Source organism: Halichoerus grypus, chromosome 1 (assembly GCF_964656455.1).
Source record: "Halichoerus grypus chromosome 1, mHalGry1.hap1.1, whole genome shotgun sequence".
Classification (NCBI taxonomy): Eukaryota; Metazoa; Chordata; class Mammalia; order Carnivora; family Phocidae; genus Halichoerus; species Halichoerus grypus.
The window spans coordinates 212,707,414-212,724,717 of NC_135712.1; the positions used below are offsets into that span (position 1 = coordinate 212,707,414).

At 57.3% G+C, this 17,304-nt stretch overlaps 1 protein-coding gene across 1 annotated transcript in view; it reads left to right on the forward strand.

Moving 5' to 3' along the window:
• PTPRS (protein tyrosine phosphatase receptor type S) overlaps positions 1-17,304 on the forward strand; it is a 99,927-nt gene that overhangs the window by 42,306 nt on the left and 40,317 nt on the right. Inside the window, exons 3-6 of the mRNA XM_078057154.1 lie at positions 1,162-1,307; positions 1,877-2,018; positions 7,421-7,609; positions 13,654-13,776. Coding sequence (XP_077913280.1) covers positions 1,162-1,307; positions 1,877-2,018; positions 7,421-7,609; positions 13,654-13,776 — 600 coding nt within the window. The remainder of the gene's footprint in view (positions 1-1,161; positions 1,308-1,876; positions 2,019-7,420; positions 7,610-13,653; positions 13,777-17,304) is intronic.

The window sequence follows — 17,304 nt, forward strand, 5'->3', positions numbered from 1 at the left end:
GTGAACAGTAATATCCGCTATACTCTACCCCTTGCTATTTTGCGTCTTACACTATCTAGATCTTGCTGTTCCTGCGCTAGTAGTTAGGAAAGCGCCCTCGTCCCTTTGTGCTGCCCAGCGTCCCGCTCCGGGGCGGCCCCGAGGACATGCAGCCCGTCCCCTTTCGTTGGATAGTTAGGTTGTTTCCGGAAGGACCTCGCCAGGCCGCTGCAGCCCTTGAATCTGTCGGTAAAAAATCTCAGGAGTCGCTGACTTCACTTCATGGGCCCCATTGTAGCCTCACCGCGAGTGGAGATCCAGTATCGCTTTGGGCCATCCAGTGGTCACCGTGAAAAGTCAGTAACGAGAGAGCAACGGGAATGAACTTTCACAGGAGTGCTACTAAAGTGCAAGGTGGAGGCTGTCGGGGGTTAAAGACCCAGTAGGCCCCACTCGAGACTCTCCGGGAAGGGCCAAGAATGTGGGCACGGGAGCCAGCCCGGTTCAAATCCCGGCTCAGCCACCGGACGGCTGGCTGTGTGTGTCCATGCAAAGGCTTTGCCTCTCTGTGCCTCAGTTTTCTTGTGTGTCGAATGGGGACCCTGGGGCCCTGCGCTCAGCGCCATCAGAGGGTCACGTGTTACTGAGCTACACCGCTGCATACACTAGGTGCTTAGTAAGTGCTTGCTTTCATGGTTGTCAGCATCTTAAGCCTGGGGAAGCTGGATCAACCTTTCTGAGCTCCTGCCTCCGGCGCTGGCCCCTCAAGTCTGGATGCCTCCCATGGATTAAGAGGCTGGAGCCCTGGGTTCCAATGCGGCCTGTGACCTCAGATCCCTTGGTCACCCCCTGCTTCCCTGTTTGATGCCTCAGTTTCCCCACATGTCCCACCAGGGGATTATCTCCTTGCAAGTCTTTTCCAGGCCAAGGACGCTCCAGGGTTTGGCTGGGCACCCCACGGGGGGCTTCCAGGCACAAAATCTGAGGACCCCAGAGTCTTGGGGGAGGGCTCCCCTTCCACCATCCTCTGCGGCCCACGTGAGGTTGGAAGCACATGTGAGCGTGTGTGGCTGTGGTCTCGGGGCTGGGCGTGGGGAGGGAGGGTGTGTTTGCATGGGCCCGTGGGCTCCTGGCTTCATGCCTGGGCCCACCAGACCCCTCCTCTTCCTGCTCTATCTCCAGAGCCCCCCAGGTTCATCAAAGAACCCAAGGACCAGATCGGTGTGTCGGGGGGTGTGGCCTCCTTCGTGTGTCAGGCCACGGGCGACCCCAAGCCACGGGTGACCTGGAACAAGAAAGGCAAGAAGGTCAATTCCCAGCGCTTTGAGGTGAGTCAGGGGTGAGGGGAGACGGTCTGGGGCCAGCAGCCACTCCCCAGGTGGGGCCACAGCGGCTCAGCCACGCTCAGCCACAAACGTCACAGAAACATCTCCCGGCTATAACACGGGGGGGTGGGCAGGCCAGGCTGCCACCGTCTGTGGCCCGGTCAGCTCTCACCCCTTCCCTGCCGTGCGCCCCACCTGCCTGTTCGGTGAGGGCCCGGCCAGGCTGGGTTGCTCTGCTGGCCGGGTGCCGTGTGGCCTCGAGCAAGGCCCCACCCTCTCTGTCCCATCTCGCACGTGGAGCCTTACACACAACTCCAGAACACGCACACGATCGGATGTACACGTTTCTACGGCCAACATGCCTTCACATGCCTGTCACACAGACTTGCCTGTGCTTCTCACACACCCACGTACACATAGGCCCTCCTGCCTGCACGGGCCTGGGCCCCGCTTCTGCCCGCAGTGCGTTCGCACAGGACGCCCACCCACGTGGACGGTACATCCCCAGCTCCTCTGCCAGCCACCCCGGGGACCTCAGCCTCACCCTGCTCTCTCTCCCTTGCCCATGGCAGACAATCGAGTTTGACCAGAGTGCGGGGGCCGTGCTAAGGATCCAGCCACTCCGGACCCCCCGGGATGAGAACGTGTACGAGTGCGTGGCCCAGAACTCCGTCGGGGAGGTCACGGTGCATGCCAAGCTCACTGTCCTCCGAGGTACTGGGCTCCCTGGGGTGGGTGGGGGAGGAACCAGGCCCCGGGTTTTAGAATCATTGAAAATGTTGCTTTGGATTTCCTCTTTGGGGAACCTTTACACCAGTGCGGCCCAGAGCCTACCAGTAGGGATTTAGTGAGCCTTTGCGGGCAAGAGAGGCATTAAGGGACTAGTGTCATCCCCATTTGTCATCTTTTTTTTTTTTTTTTAAGATTTTATTTACTTGACACAGAGAGAGAGAGAGAGAGAGCACAAGCAGGGGGACGGCAGGCAGAGGGAGAGGGAGAAGCAAGCTCCCTGCTGAGCAGGGAGCCCAATGTGGGACTCGATCCCAGAACCCCAGGATCATGACCTGAGCCAAAGGCAGATGCTTAACTGACTGAGCCACCCAGGTGCCCCCCATTTGTCATCTTAATCATTACAAGATTATTAATTAATCATTAATGATTACAAGAGCCTGATCCACCTCAAACTGGTTCACGTAAGAAAGAAAATTCACTGATCCGTGTAATGAAAATGTCTGTGGAGGCGCCAGCTTCAGGTTCAGCTAGATCCAGGAACTCATGCAGTGTTCCTAGGTCTCACCCTCTCTTTGCTTCTGGGTTTGTTTTCTTCCATAGTGACTGTGTCCTCAGTGGGATGACCCCCAGTAGCTCCAGGCTCACAGGCCCCCACCCCAAATAGAGGACCAGATGATCCGGGACTACGGTTCCTTGCCCCGGTTGGGTTAGGTAGCCATCCCTGAGCCGGTTACTGTGCCCAGAGGAACAAATACTCCCATTGGCAGAGTCCTCCCTGGAGTCAGGGATGTTATCGGCCCACACAGACAGGGTCAGCAAGGGGCGGTTCCTCCAAAGGGACAAAGGAGGAATAGATGTTGGACAGGCGCAAACAGCTGCCCACCACCTCCCGTGCATTCACACAGATCCTTCGGGAACACTGCTTTGCTGAGCTGTCGGCTAGCCTCGCTTGGGCGGGCTGGGGGCACCAGGAAATCACGTTCTCCTTGTAAAACAGCACCCTTCAGACAGCCTCGCCACAGACCCCCCCCCCCAGCTGCTCCCTCCTGCCTGCTCTGTGGCAAGGGGGTGTTAGCCTCTGTAGCTGTGTGACCCTGGGCAAACTAATAAACCTCCCTGAGCTGTGGCCCTCACCTCCCGAGTGGGGAATAATGAGGCTCACCTCGAGGAGTCACGTGATCCAGGTAGGTGGAGCATGTGCGGGAGAGGCTGGGGCCCCGTGCAGGGACCAAGCGCTTGGCTGACTCCAGCTACCCAGCGTCATCGTTCGCACTCCGAGTTTAGTGGGATGGCTGCTACCAGCCATTCTGTGGCGCCCAGGGTGGCATTCTTCAGCCTCTCCCAGGGCAGCAGAGCCAGGTGGGCGGCATGTTGGCCCCAGGGGGCACTTGGTCTTGGACCCTGGGTGCAACCTGCACGGGGTCCCTCCCTCCGAGCGCTCTGTCCGTTTGACAAGAGGCCCCATAGTTTTCTCCACGCAGGTCCTGGAGCCTGTCCTGCTGGGGGAGGGAGGGGGAAAGGGGGGCAGGGAGCCCGCTTGGCCAGCCCGCCCCGCCCTGCCTCTTCCCAGCAGATATTCTTGCCCTGACCTTTCCCGGGCACAGAGAGAACAGCCTGCCTCCCGCTGCCCCATGCCAGCCTCCATTGTAAGCGCTCAGAGAGTTAAAAGGACATGCTGTGAATCTATTAGCCGCCCAGTCGCTGGAGTCTGGGGAAAGATCCGTCTGTGCTCCCTGCCCCCCCTCCTTCCCCCCCATCAGGCCTCCTTGGCTTTGCTCTGTTCTCGTCCGCCTGGAGGACGTGGTGCTTGGGCTGGATGCCCAGCCCGGGGCCTCTGACCCAGGAGCGAGCGCCTGTCCTCCCAGCGCCCCACCCCAGTTCGGGGCCCTGAGGCCCAGGGTTCTCCCGCCCGGCAGGGAAGGGTGAGGCTGTTGGGCCCAGCTCTCCCCACCTCCCTCCCCTGCCCTCTGATTGTGGACCCTGCTCACGCCTCCTGTGCTGTTGTTTTAATTAAACTCCGAGGAATCGGGCACAATGTGGTACGCAATGAACATTTTTGTTTAATTAGGCGCTCTCGGTACCGTCAGGTGGCCGCAGCCTCTGCCAGCCCCTGTGCTGCTGGCTGCCACCCACACGCACTGGCGGGGACCCCCGAGGGCCGCGCACATGTGTGAGCGCGCTTGGGGCGTGGATGCGTTTGCGGGTGAGCAGGTGCGCACCTGCCAGCCGGGAGCGCCAAGAAGGGAGGCCGGGTTTTTCGGCCTTAACCTCCAGTGACATCATGGGTAGCCAGTCAGAAGCACCTCTGGGCTTCAGGCCTCAGGCCCCAAGAAGAACCAACAGGGCCTGACCCACCTTGGACAGGGTCCAGCCACCCCTCCTCAGACTCGAGTACGTCCAGTCTGGGGGGTTGGGGGTGCCTCAGCGGGCCCCTCCCAGCTTCCTCTGGGCTTAGCTAGGCCTGGGTACGAATCTCAGCCTGGCTGTGTCCTGGCTGTATGACGTGGAGCAGTTGTGTGTCTGTCCGGGCCTCAGTTTCCCCCTCTGGGAAATAGGTCCCATCTTTGAGGAGAGCACAGGAACGTGCCTGCAGAGTGCCTGGTACATAGTGTTCAGGACTTGGGACCGGGGCCACTGGCCCTCCATGCACCCCTGGACCGAGACTGCAGTTCTCTCGTTCCACTGGAGGAATGGGATGCTGCTGCCCCTGCTTGCATCTCCCCTGCCCCATGTTGGCCTCCTGTCTCCCTCCCCCCCCATGGTGTGCCCGGAGCCCCAGTCTCTCTTGCATGGTGGTCTCTCGCCCACCTCTTTTCCAGTCCCCCAGTCCCGGGCCTCAAAGCGCCCACCATGCCCACTGCCCCTTCTGGGCCTTTGTAAGCAAACACCTGTGTATCGTTTCTCTTCACATGGATAGCAGCAGCATCTGTTCCAGAAGGCAGCAAGCTTTTTCTGTAAAACACCAGGGAGGAAATATTTTTGACTCTGCAGGCCAGTCTCTGTTGCAACCACTCAGCTCTGCTGTCAGAGCCGGAAAGCTGCTGTAGATGACATGGGCACAGAGGGGTGTGGCCGTGTGCCAATAAAGCTTTATTAACAAACAAGCCAAGGGCCGAGTTTGGCCTCAGGGCGGTAGTTTTTGATCCTTCTTCTATACCATCTTTCACTTTGAACCCTGTCCACTTAGCAATGTGTCTGGACTTTGTATCGCATCCCCTGGGTGGCCCAGTGTGTGGATGAGTCCCCGTTGACAGCTGGTTAGGTTGTTGCCAGCCTTTAGCTGCTCAGAGCCACTCTGCATTCCTCCTCTAGGGCACAGCACGTGGAAACCGTAGCTGCGGAGCGGAGGGTCAGGGGTCTCTGGCAGGTGGCCCCAGGGCATCCCTCCTTGTAGGGTTTGTACCCCCCCCCCCGTGTTCCTGCCTGTTTGCCTTCAGTTTCACCAGCCCCCACACATGATCAGTTTTGTTGTCACTTGGCCATCAGGATCGGGGTGGGGACCACATGGGTTTGCCAGGGCTGCTGTAACCAAGTCCCAGCATCTGGGCGGCTTAAGCGACATATTCTCTCCCAGTCCTGGGGGTGGGAAGTCTGAGATCGGGGTGTCGGCAGGGCCGGTTCCTCCAGGGGGCCTTTCTCCTGGACGTGCACACGGCTGTCTTCTTCCCCTGTCCTCACGTGCTTGTCCCTCTGCGCATCTCCCCTCCTTCAAGGACACCAGTCAGATTGGATTAGGACCCACCGGTGACCTCATTTTAATGTAATCACCCCTTTAAAGACCTGATCTTCACATTCTGAGATCCTGGGGGTTCGGGCTTCAATATGAACCTGAGGGGGGGAGTGGGGCTCCTTTCGGCCTGTAATGGGGCGAGTGGCTGTTTAAATTCGCACTGAGGAGCCTGGTCCCTGGCCCTGGGGAATCCTTTGTCCGTTGCAGATGACAGGCCAGACTGGAGCTGGGGGTGTTCGGGGTCAGAGCAAAAGGCGTCTGGAGTCCAGGTGCTGGAGAGGGAGAGTGGAGGTCGGGGAGCAGGTGGTACCCTTTGGGAGGCCCTTGAGCTGCCTCCCTTCCCTGGCGTGATGCCAGCTCAATTAGGCCACAGAGCCCGGTAAGGTTCTCAGGCAGGCAAGTGAAGGCCACCTGCCAGTTACATGGCCCGCCTCATCGCCTCCGCCCACGGCCACGTTCCTGCCGGGCACTGGACGTCAGGGGCTGAGGGCCTCCAGGGAGAGGGGCGTCTTCTCCTCCCGGTGGCTCTCCCACGCCCTTGACCGCGGACGGAAGCTAGACCTTGGCCAGTGAATGGGGACACTGAGGCCTGGAGGCATGGTGACTCTCGTGGGTTAACAGCAACTGGAACTGAGCTTTTCAAACATTTATTGAGCACCTACTGTGTGTGCCAGGCCCTGCGTCGGGCAGTGGGGACGTGGGGGCGACAGAGGTACATCAAGATAGAGTTGGACACTCAGACAGTTGGACACTCAGACTGGAGTCCAGGAGGATGTGTGGCTCAGGTGTGTGAGCCAGCCTGAGGGGACGTGGATACGTAGACAGAGGCCAAGGGGCATGCAGGAGGGAGCTTGAGGTCTCTGAGGAACAAGGAGGTCTGTGTGGCTGGACAGAGAGTGTGAGGGGGGCTCGAAACGGGGCTGCTGAGGCTGGCGGGGCAGCGTGGGCGAGCATCCAGGGTCCCCCCAGAGGGTGGTGAGGACCACAGTGGAAGGGTGTGCAGCACGGGGCTAGTGGGCTTCAGTTTACATGTGTATGTGTTTATTATTTTTTAAAACGGGGGGAAGGGCAGAGGGAGAGAGAGAGAGAGAGAACCTCAAGCAGACTCCCTGCTGAGTGCAGAGCCCCATGAGGGGCTCGATCCGACGACCCTGAGATCATGACTTGAGCCAAAATCAAGAGGCAGACGCTTCACCGACTGAGCCACCCTGGCGCCTGAGTTTGTTTTTAAAACTAGCTCTGGATGCTCTAAAGGACCCCCAGCGTCTTTCCCGATGGGCCATGCTGACACTGGGGCTGGGTCATTCTTCGGGGCGGGGGGAAGGGGGCGTCCTGGACATTATGGGTGTTGAGCAACATCCCTGGTCCCCACCCCAGGTGTGACCATTAGAATCCCCCCCACCCAGACCTCTCCAGTTGTCCCCCAGGTGGCAGAGTGGCCCTGAGCGAGAAGCACCAGTCTGGCCCTATCTACCCCCCCATACCCCCCCCACCCCCGCACTACCTCCCGTGGGAGTGATGCAAGCAGGAAGCAAGCCACAAAAGCTGCCCCGGGCAGGCAGGGCCTGGACCCGCCCCCTCCCCCCCAACCCTGCAGGGTCATCCATGTGGCAACCAGGCCCCCGCCCTGTTCTTCCCCTGTCTCCACCCTCAGAGGACCAGCTGCCCCCCGGTTTCCCCAACATCGACATGGGCCCCCAGCTGAAGGTGGTGGAGCGGACACGGACAGCTACTATGCTCTGTGCTGCCAGTGGTAACCCCGACCCCGAGATCACCTGGTTCAAGGACTTCTTGCCTGTGGACCCCAGTGCCAGCAACGGGCGCATAAAGCAGCTGCGGTCAGGTGAGCACAGGTGGCCGGGAGGATGCGGGAGCCATGGAGGGCAGCGGGGGGAGGGCGGCATCTCCAGGGCCCAAGCCCTGGGGACTAATGGGAGACTGAAAGGCAGAGGGGATGTGTAGCCATGGGGAGGGCATTGGCATGGGGAGAGTGTCTTCACAGCTGAGCCAGCAGGGATATAATGGGGCATGGACAGGCAGGGGCAGTGGGGAGCTATGGCAGATGGTAGGAGGGGAGTGTGTCCATATACCGGGGTTATAATGGACCCCGGTATGCACAGTGATGGGGAGCTAGAGAGATCACAGGGGCAGTGTCTCCAGTCCCCAGGCAGCGCCGTCCTAATGAGGCATAGATGTTGCAAGTGATGGAGAGCCACAGAGGTGGGGCATATCAGCAGGGCCCCAGCAGTGGGGACACAGTGTAGTTCAGACAGGCAGAGGTGGGGGGGGCCGTGGAGAGTGGTGAGGATGGCCATTTTCAGTGCCTAACCACTGGGTGTGTGGTGGGGCACAGACAGTGAAGGTAATGGGGAGGCATGGAAGGTGGCGGAGGGAGAGCGTCTTCACTGCTGAAGCCGTAGACCTGTCCACTGAGGATATAATGGGGTCCAGACAGGCCAGAGTAGAGGGGAGATGTCTAAGGCAAAGGCAAGAGAGTATTTCCAGTGCTGATGCAGTGAGCGTTTACAGAGGTAGGAGGCCTTAGACGGGTAAGGTAATGGGGAGCCATAGAGAGCTGCAGGGAGAGAGTGTCTCCAAGACCGAAGCACTAGGGACGTGACGGGGCACAGATAGGCAGTCCAGCTTGTTTGTCCAGGCCCTGGCCGGGCCAGAGCACAAGGCCTTGGCCACCTTGGGATGGGTGGTTCCACGGTTGTGTCTCGGCATAACACCCACGTGCCCCATCTGTGAGTCTGTGTGTCTGGGGGGGCTGTTGTGTTGTGTCACTTGTCCCACTGCTTCATGACAAGTCCACATGTGCTTGTCTGGGCTCCTTGTGCCGGCCTGACCTGCTTCCCGCGTGAGGTCCAACGCAGGCCGTGCTGCCCGCATGTGGGTTCGCCTTCTCCCTCCCAGAGCAGAGCTTGTCCACGTGCATCTTGGCTGCACGCACACCCACGTTACCGTCCCTCCCGGGCGCGTGCACGCGTCTGAGGCCACGTCTGCAGTCCCCATGTGTGCAAACGTGGTAGGGATGTGCCCGCGTGCACTCCCGCGTGTTCTCGTCCACTGTGATTACACATGTTGGGGCACACCACTTTGCTTTCTCTCCCCCCTTCCTCTGAGGACCCTCCCCCCCCGCCCTGGAGCCAGCCCTGCCTGAAGGCTTCCCAGTTGTTCTTAATGCCCCCACTCACTGCCCGGTCCCATCCTCTGAGAGGTCTGTCTGCCCGTCCTCTGCTTTCCACTTCTCCCCAGCTCAGACCCAAGCTCTGAGAAGGGACAGACGTTAAGCCCAGAGTTTCTTCCCTGGAGAGACCTGGACCTTGCCCCGGGGCGGGGTGGGGGGTAGACAGCCTTCCCCCTCCTACCCTGTCTGAGGATACTTGCAGCTTGGGGGGTTCAGCTGGGGGATGATGGCAGCCTGAGGATCCAGTTCCTTCCCTGCTGGCTTCTGCCCTCATGGGCCCCGATAGACAGGGCTGATGAAGAGCAGGGAGCCCAGGGCCCAGCCGCCTGGGCCCGTGTCAGCTGTGTCCTAGAGAAGGTCTTTTCCTCTGGGTCTCAGGACCATATAATGCACCTCCCTCCTGGCAGTGGTGTGAGGGGCTCGTGACGGAATGCCTGGCACAGACTAGGTGCTCAGCAAACGTGAGCTGCTTTATTGATCATAATCTGATTATTCTTCTGACCTCCCCTCCCTGCCCCGCCCCAGTGAGGATACGGGCTTTTGCATAACACCCATTAATGATCCTGTTCTCTTTTCTTGTCCCTCTGTTGTAAACGTTCAGAAACCTTTGGTAAGTCTCATTTGTTCACCACGTCAACAACTAACGTCCCCTCTTCGTTCCCCTCCCCGCCCGCCCCCTCCCCGCAGACTAACAGCCACTGTGACAGTAACGATGACCCACTCCACGTGGCATGTTTACTAACGACCCCCCTCCCCCACCAGCCACCCAGCCCTCCCCTGTCAGGCACCAGGGGGCTGCAGAGAGAGGAGCCCAAAAGGAAAAGAGGAAAAAACACAAGGCCACAAGGGGGCCGGTCAGACCCCAGAATGGGGGCTAAGGGGAAATTAGGGGAATCCTAGAGCTAGTGGAGTTTTGCACCTAACAGTCCCCCAGCCTTGACGTTGCTGGAAAATGAGGAACTTGCAGAAGTTTGGGAGCTGGGTCTGAGAGGGAGAGAGGACTTTTCCAGCTGGGCTGACACTGGGCACTTCCCTCTTTTACCAACATCCAGCCTAAATGCCCTGAAACCAACTGCAGGGCTAATTCTTACTAGAGTGAGAATGACTGATGTTGGCCCATGAAAGTTCCTTCTCCTCTTGCTCGGGTTAAGCAGTAGAACCACCTTTAATACCCAAGAGACATATCCTCTCCTCTCAATATAGTGGCCTTGGGCTGTTTGGCCATCTTGGGAGGTCCCATTCTTTGGCCTCTGGATTCCCACCGACCTAGGTTCTGGTCATCATTGCCACCTTAAGTGAATTCCCATTTCCTCCCGAGTGAAGAGGAGAAGGGGGCCTCGTCGGTTTGAGGATTTTGTAAGAGGTAATACAGAGGTCTGGGAGACTGGAGAGCTGGGTTCAGAGCCCACCCCTGCCTCTGACTCATGGTGTGACAATTTGCCGGCCCCTCTGGGCATCCGTTCGCCCATCGGTTTGCCTTCACTGTGCGGAAGGAGCTGTGTTCTCTCACGCTGCCCTGCCCTTGGGGTTTCCGGGCTCCACTTGTTCTTGGTGGGGTTATCAGCTGTCCATCAGCAGAGAGAGAGGGGGCCGGATCTCTCCCAGGAAGATGAGCTGGGGGTATAAATCTCCAAGCCAGGACCGCCTTCTTTGTGTGTCCTGAGTTGTCCCGTGCCCCCAGCGCCCAGGTCAACGTGCAGATCGCCCTTTCCTCTTTTCCTTTTGGAGGTTAAGGAGGCGGGAGGGCCCTCCCTCCGCCCTCGCTCCCCCTTGCTGCTCTCCCCTGTCCCCCTTACTTGGCCTGTCTGTAACGCCTTCCCTTTGCTTTATTAATGCCCAGCCCTGGGGCACTAACCCCTCTCCCCTGTCTCTAACAAGACTCCCAAGACCCTCCTCGCTCCCTGTCCCTTCCAAGAAGGAAAGAAGAAAGGGAGGTCCGTGACCTCCCTCCCTCAGCCCAAAAGGAAGGCAGCCAACAGGGCCAGGCCAGGCCATAGACCTCCCTGGGCCATAGGGACACCCCTAAGAACAGTCTAGAGGGGCTTCTTGACTCAGTCCCTCCTTCCCCAGGAGACTGCCGCCTCCTGTGGGAAGCCTTCCTGACTGACAAGCCCTCAGACCCTGCAGGGTCCCTAGGCTCAGGGCTGGCTCAGTCCCCCACCCCCTGGGGGCAGAGTGGACAGGCCTGGCTTGTGGCCCAGTCTGACCTCCCTGGGGCCCCCCCGGCCCCCCAGGACTGCCTTCTGAAATTCACCTGACTCTCTCTGCTTCCCTTACAGAAAGCACTCCGATCCGAGGTAAGAGGCTCTTTCCTCACCCACCCGCCCACTCACGCTCTCTCTTGCTGCCCACCCAGCCCCCCAGGCTCCATGGGGGGCTACACCCAGGCCCCTTCCACATATTTCCCCCTTGCCACCCTGCCCAGTGTCTGTCCAGTCTCTGTGTCTATGTCGCTGAGTGTGGTTGGGGGGCTGAGTGTGGCCATGGCTGCCCCTCAGGCCATCTGGCCTCAGGGAAGGGGCTGTCTCCTCAGGAAGGGGCAGTACCTCCCATGTCCCCCCAGCGCTCTGGGAAGCAGATTCTGATCGCTGCTTTGCACACAGGCCTTGTGTTTCTCCAGCCTCAGTCTTCCCGTCCTTTTGATCTGAGGGTCCTGCCCGAGGGAGCAGAGAGACAGGCAGTCTCAAAGGCCAACTCCCCTAGTGCTGACTGGAATAGACTAGAATAGGCCTGGGTGGGAACCCTAGGGAAAAGTCGATGTCCTGGTCCTGGCTTTGCCACGGGATGCTGTGTGACCTAGAGCAGGCTCCCTGCCCTCTCTGGGCCTCCACAGTAATGCCTGCCTGCCTGCTATTCAGAGCCTTGAGGTTGGGGGAAAGTAGGAAGTGTGGGATATGGGGGAAGAACCTGCTTCTGTAGCCCCCAAAGAAGCTAATCTGGGGTCCTAATTTGTGGGTCCATGTCATTTCCTTGGGACAGCCATGAACAGCTGGGTAGAGGGGACTTCTTGGGAGCTTGGACTGGATTTTTGGACTCCTGGTGCCAGGAATTCTAATACCTGTGATTCAAACACACTTGGAGATATTCACTCATCTTTCATTCACTCATGGTCAACAAGCATGTGGCTCCAGGCCTGTGATTCAGACATACTTAGAGATGTTCACTCAGTTTTATTTAGTTATGAAAACGAAAACTTTGATCCAGGCCTTTGATTTCAAACATACTTGTGGACACATTTGCCTCGTTTTTATTTACTCACGGGTGTTCAAGTATTTTTTGAGGTCTGTGATTTTAAATATTCTTAAAAGATGTTCACTCAGCTCCATTTACTTGTGAAAATGAGGATTTGTTCCAGACTTGTGGTTTCAGATATCCTTGGGGAAATGTTAGCCTCATTCTCATTTACTCATGGGCACTGCGGTGTTTGATCAAGGCCCGTGCTTTCATATATTCTTGAGAAGGTTCATTCATTTTTATATGTTCGTGGGAAGTAACCTATTTGATCTGGGCTTGTGATTTCAAACATAGGGAGGGGAAATCAGCTCTATTTTCATATACTCATAGGCATTAAGACCTTTGATTTGGGCCTATGATTTTAATGATACTTGAGGAAATTGGCCTCTTCTTTAAACTTTTATTCACTCATGACCAACAGATTCTTTGATCCTGGCTTGTTATTTTCAAACACACTTGTGACACTTCAACCTCCATTTTATTTGTGGGTATTAGAGGTTTTCATTCAGATCTCTGATTTCAAACACTTGAAAAGTTTCCCCATTAACCCAAGAGTGCCGTGGACCTGGGTCTAGGACCGTAATTGCAAACACACTTGAGGAAGTTTATTAATGATTACTCATCAGCACCAGGATCCTGAATCCAGGCCTGTGGTTTTAAAACAGGTGGGTGAATTCAGACTTGTGTAGATGACATTAGGGGCATCCATGGGGAAATTCAAGCTCCTCTTCAATTAATCTCAGGTACAGGGGGCTTTTAATCCAAGTTTTTTATTTCAAACATACTTGATGTATATATCAGTCTCAACATCCTTTACCTTAGCTAATGTGAGAGGTATCCCAGTCCTAAAATTTCAGTTAGTCTTAAAGAAAGACAACCTTGTCTCTATTTATGGGCACTGCAGGCTTTGAGACCTGTCATTTCAAACACACTCGAGGAACCCAGACCCGTGTTCGTTTACACATGGGCACTGGTTGAAACCAGCAGGGCAACCACGAGCTTCCTGAACTTGCACATTCCTTGTGGCCGCCCCTGAGGCCCCAGGGTCTCACAGATGACTGCTATGGGTTATGAATGCCCTTTGCCTGGAGAGCATCACTCGGTGCTTTTGCAAACACCCCTCTGTGGCACATACCTCTCCGGCTCCGTAGTTAAAGCCGGCGGTCATTTCTGAAGCACCAGCCAGACATCCACTGGGTTTCCCAGTGAGAATGGAGGACTTTTGCAGGGGAAATGCAGTGTGTTTAGGCTGGTTTTGGGCTAGACTTGGATTGGGGGGAGGGGAGACGAGCCAGGGAGCCCCCCCAGCCCAGCCAGGGTTTCTAGACTAACTCATCTCTTTCGTCTGCCTCTCTCTGGCCCAGACAGAACAAGAGACAGGCGGAACGGGGCTCTGGGACAGCCCACCCAGCCCAGGCCCAGGCCCTCCCTGACTGGCCAGGCTTTCTCCCCTCTCCCCGCAGGGGCCCTGCAGATCGAGAGCAGTGAGGAGACGGACCAAGGCAAATATGAGTGCGTGGCTACCAACAGCGCCGGCGTGCGCTATTCGTCACCAGCCAACCTCTACGTGCGAGGTAGGGAACGCCGTATCCAGGTCGAAGGCAGGGACCCGTCCTATCCTGTTCCCCCTTCCTCCTTGGGCTCACAGCCTCCGGGCTCCCCTGTTCCCTGCAGACCCGAGCAGGAGGGCCCCCCCCCACCCCCTGGTCACAGCAGGACCTTGGGTGAGGCGGCATCCCTCTCTGGACCTCAGTTTCTTTACCTCTAAAATGGGGGGTGCTTACACCCTCCACCCTCATGCCTGTGACAGACACCCCATGGGCTGCAGGACTTGGTGGGGAGGCAGGAGGGAACGGGGCAGGGCCAATGGGGTCAGTCTTGGGCCCACAGGGCTGGGGGAGCCTGCAGGCCTCTGCCCCGCCCCGCCCGCCCGCCCATCCGAGTCGGCTTCTGTGGTGTGTCGTGCCGTGCCCCCCCCTTGCTGTGTGCTTGCTTTGCTTCTCCAGACTCCGTGGCCTCTCGTAGCTCCCCGCTTCACCCACCCCCAGCACCCTCAATCTGAGAGCTGGGGAGGGGTCTTTGAGGCCGCCCCCCGCCGGCCCCTGCACCTTCGGCTGTCCCAGAGCCTGGTGCTCTTTGTCTCCTAGTCGCCCTCAGGAAAGGACGCGTGTCGGCCCAAGCGAGGCCGGGGCCACAGCAGGCACGCAGGCCTGGGGCTTGGCACCCCGTCAGGCCGCGGCAGGCACGGCACGCCAGCGAGGCTTGTCGCTCTCATCATGCCCGGAAGCCCGGGTCCTTGCCCCAGTGCCCCCCCACCCCCACCCCCGAAGGCGGCCCTGGGGAGCGTCTACGCAGACTTCCTTCTCCGTCCCTTGATGTCCCCTCAGAGGCGCCGGGGGGCTCCCTTGTCCCCAGAGGCCAGGGTCGACCCCTCTTATCCCTGTGTTGGTTCTCTTCAGTTCTTCCAGAAATTTTAATCTGCCTCCTCCTCCTCCATTTGCTCTCCTCCCTCTCCCGCCTCCCAGTGGCTGTGTCTGATCAGATTCGGGGTAGAAACAGCCTCTGCTGCCAGGAAACAGGGCCCCCTTCAAGCCCTAGGGCTGCCCTGATTGGCTCTGTATACTTGACTGCACCCACACTTCTCCGGGCCTCAGTTTCCCCCACGCGAGACACCAAGCCCCCACCGTTCTCCAGCTGGGAGGCGGGGCAGTTCCTTACTCCCCCACAGACCCTCCCCGCTTGGTCCCCACCAAGCACAGCCCCACCGGCCCCGAAGCAGCTCCTTGGTTCTGCACCTTGGGTTTGACATCCTGTCTCTGAGGAGGAGGCCGCGTGGAGGGAGGGAATGGGGACGTGGGTGCGAGGGTGGGCAGGGGGCACGCACCGATCCGCTGCCACGGCACCTCTGGTGAGTTATAGTGCGTCCATGACTCCAGCTGACTGGTCTTCGTCTAATCTGCTTATTTCTCTGCAAACATCTGGGATGGGGGTTTGTAAGTCTGGCAGGGTTCAAGGAGAGAGCATGGACAGCAGGCATGGGGTGGGGGGGAGGCCTCTAGCAAGGGTGCAGTGAGGGAAGGGGACCCCCATGTCCTCAGCCCCCTGGAGGTGGGGTCCCCAGCATGAGCCTCTGATCTTTTGGGGGTCCAGCCTCCCAATCTTTGCCTGGGTCTCAGATGCTCCAGAAATGAATTAAAAAAAAAAAAGAATCATGGAAGACGAATGTAATATGTCAAGAAAAGAAAAAAGGTCATTGCTGTTCTTTTTTATTTTTTAATTTTAATTTTTTTTTTTGGTTTAAAGAAAAAAAACAACAAACTATTGCAGCTTTTAGCCTTGGGAAGTCCTCTTTTTACTCTCTGTATCTCCCCTATTTTTTCTCTTCTCCCCATGTCATTGTGTTCTGCATCAAACCCCCTTTACATCCCTCAGAGCTTCGAGAAGGTTGGTGTGTTTTTTTCTTTTTTACTTTCTTTACCCACATTTTTACATTCTGAAAGTGACACGCACACACACGACACGCACACAGACACGCACACGCGCACACTCAGACACTCACACGGAAAATAAGAGCGAAAGATCTAATAAATAAATAAATGACGGAATACGAATAGTAAGCACAAAGCGAACAAAACAAAACAAAAAAAACCGCCAAGCGAGAGCAAAAACCCAGAAAGACACGAAAATTTCAGCCGCGCCCAGCCCGGCCTAGGGCCGGCCGCACACATGCGATGCTTGCATTGTGGTCGCCTCTATGCATCCGTTGGTAATGTTGTTGCTAAGTTTTTTGCACTCCTCGTCGTCATGGTAACTTGGGCCTGATGCATGCCGGGAGAATGTAAAAATTTCTCTGCATGCCACTCTTGTTGGTTTGGTTTGGTGAATTCCCAGCGCCTTCTGTTGGAGTGTTTCTCGTCTCCTGTTCTGTTTTTCTCCTTTGGTTTCCTTCGTATTTCTTTCTTTCTTTTATTTAGTTTTATTACTAATTATTTTGGTTTGGTTTTGTTTTGTTTTGGGGGGAAAAAACCGATCAGTTCGTTTTTTTTTCCCCCCTCTCATCCCCGTTCACCCCGGTCCCCTTCTACCCCAAAGCGTTTCGTCTTTGGTTCTGTCTCGTGTTTCCGTGCTATTTGGTTTCGGTTTCTTGGGCTGAGCTGTTCTGTGGTTGTTCTCCAAACGCATTGTGATTTAAAAGCCAGTGTTCCTGTCCCAGCTACCATCCAGGAGGGCAGTAGGGGTCCCACAGCTGGGATGCTGGGGCAGAAAGTGACCGCCCGGGCTCAAGGGCACTAGGGAGGTGACGTAGACAGATGGTGGGGGGTGTGGGGGAGAGCAGCCCCATTTGCCTGGCCTCGCCGTCCAGCCCCCTTTTCCCCAGAGGTGGTGCCTTAGCCCCACAGCGCAGCCATGTTGGAAGGGGGCTTAAGCAGGCGTGTTCCTGTCTTTCTGCCTCAGCATGAGACCACCTCCCACTCTCCCAAACAACCCAGAAAACAGGCATTTGAAGCGCAGCTAAATGGGCAACAACCAGCATTTCAAGTTCTTGTTCACTAGAGCGGCAGTCCAAATGTGGGAAGTGGCTACCTTACCTTGGATCATCCTCCCAAAATGATGCATGCTTGGCACATAGGCAGTGCTCAAGATGGCAGCTGGTGTGATGACTTTGGCATCCTGGCTGGGCACAAATACAAAACCGTCTGTCAGAAAACGTAGCATGACCGACTTTGGAAGAAATACGCAGGCAGTTAGCCCGCCCTACAGTGCTATGCCTCCGCCTCCCAGGTGACGTTGGCTGCTCCTTCCACCCCCTCACCGGCTCTGGGCCCAGTCACAGGCATCTTGTCCAGCAACACAGCATGGTCACTTTCTGAGTACCTAAGCATCAGAACTGTGGAATTCTGGAGAAAACCCAGGGGAACTTTGGGCATAGCCTCTCTCCCCCTCTCTCTCTGCCTCCCCAGCTCTCCCATTGCCTCTCTCTCTCTCTCTCTCTCTCTCTGTCTCTCCCTCTCTCTGTCTCTGTCTCTCTCTGTCTCTGCCCCCCCCCCCCGCCCCCACCAAAGTATCTCTCTCACTCCTGCAAACCTTCGGAGATTCGGAGATGCACGCTCCCA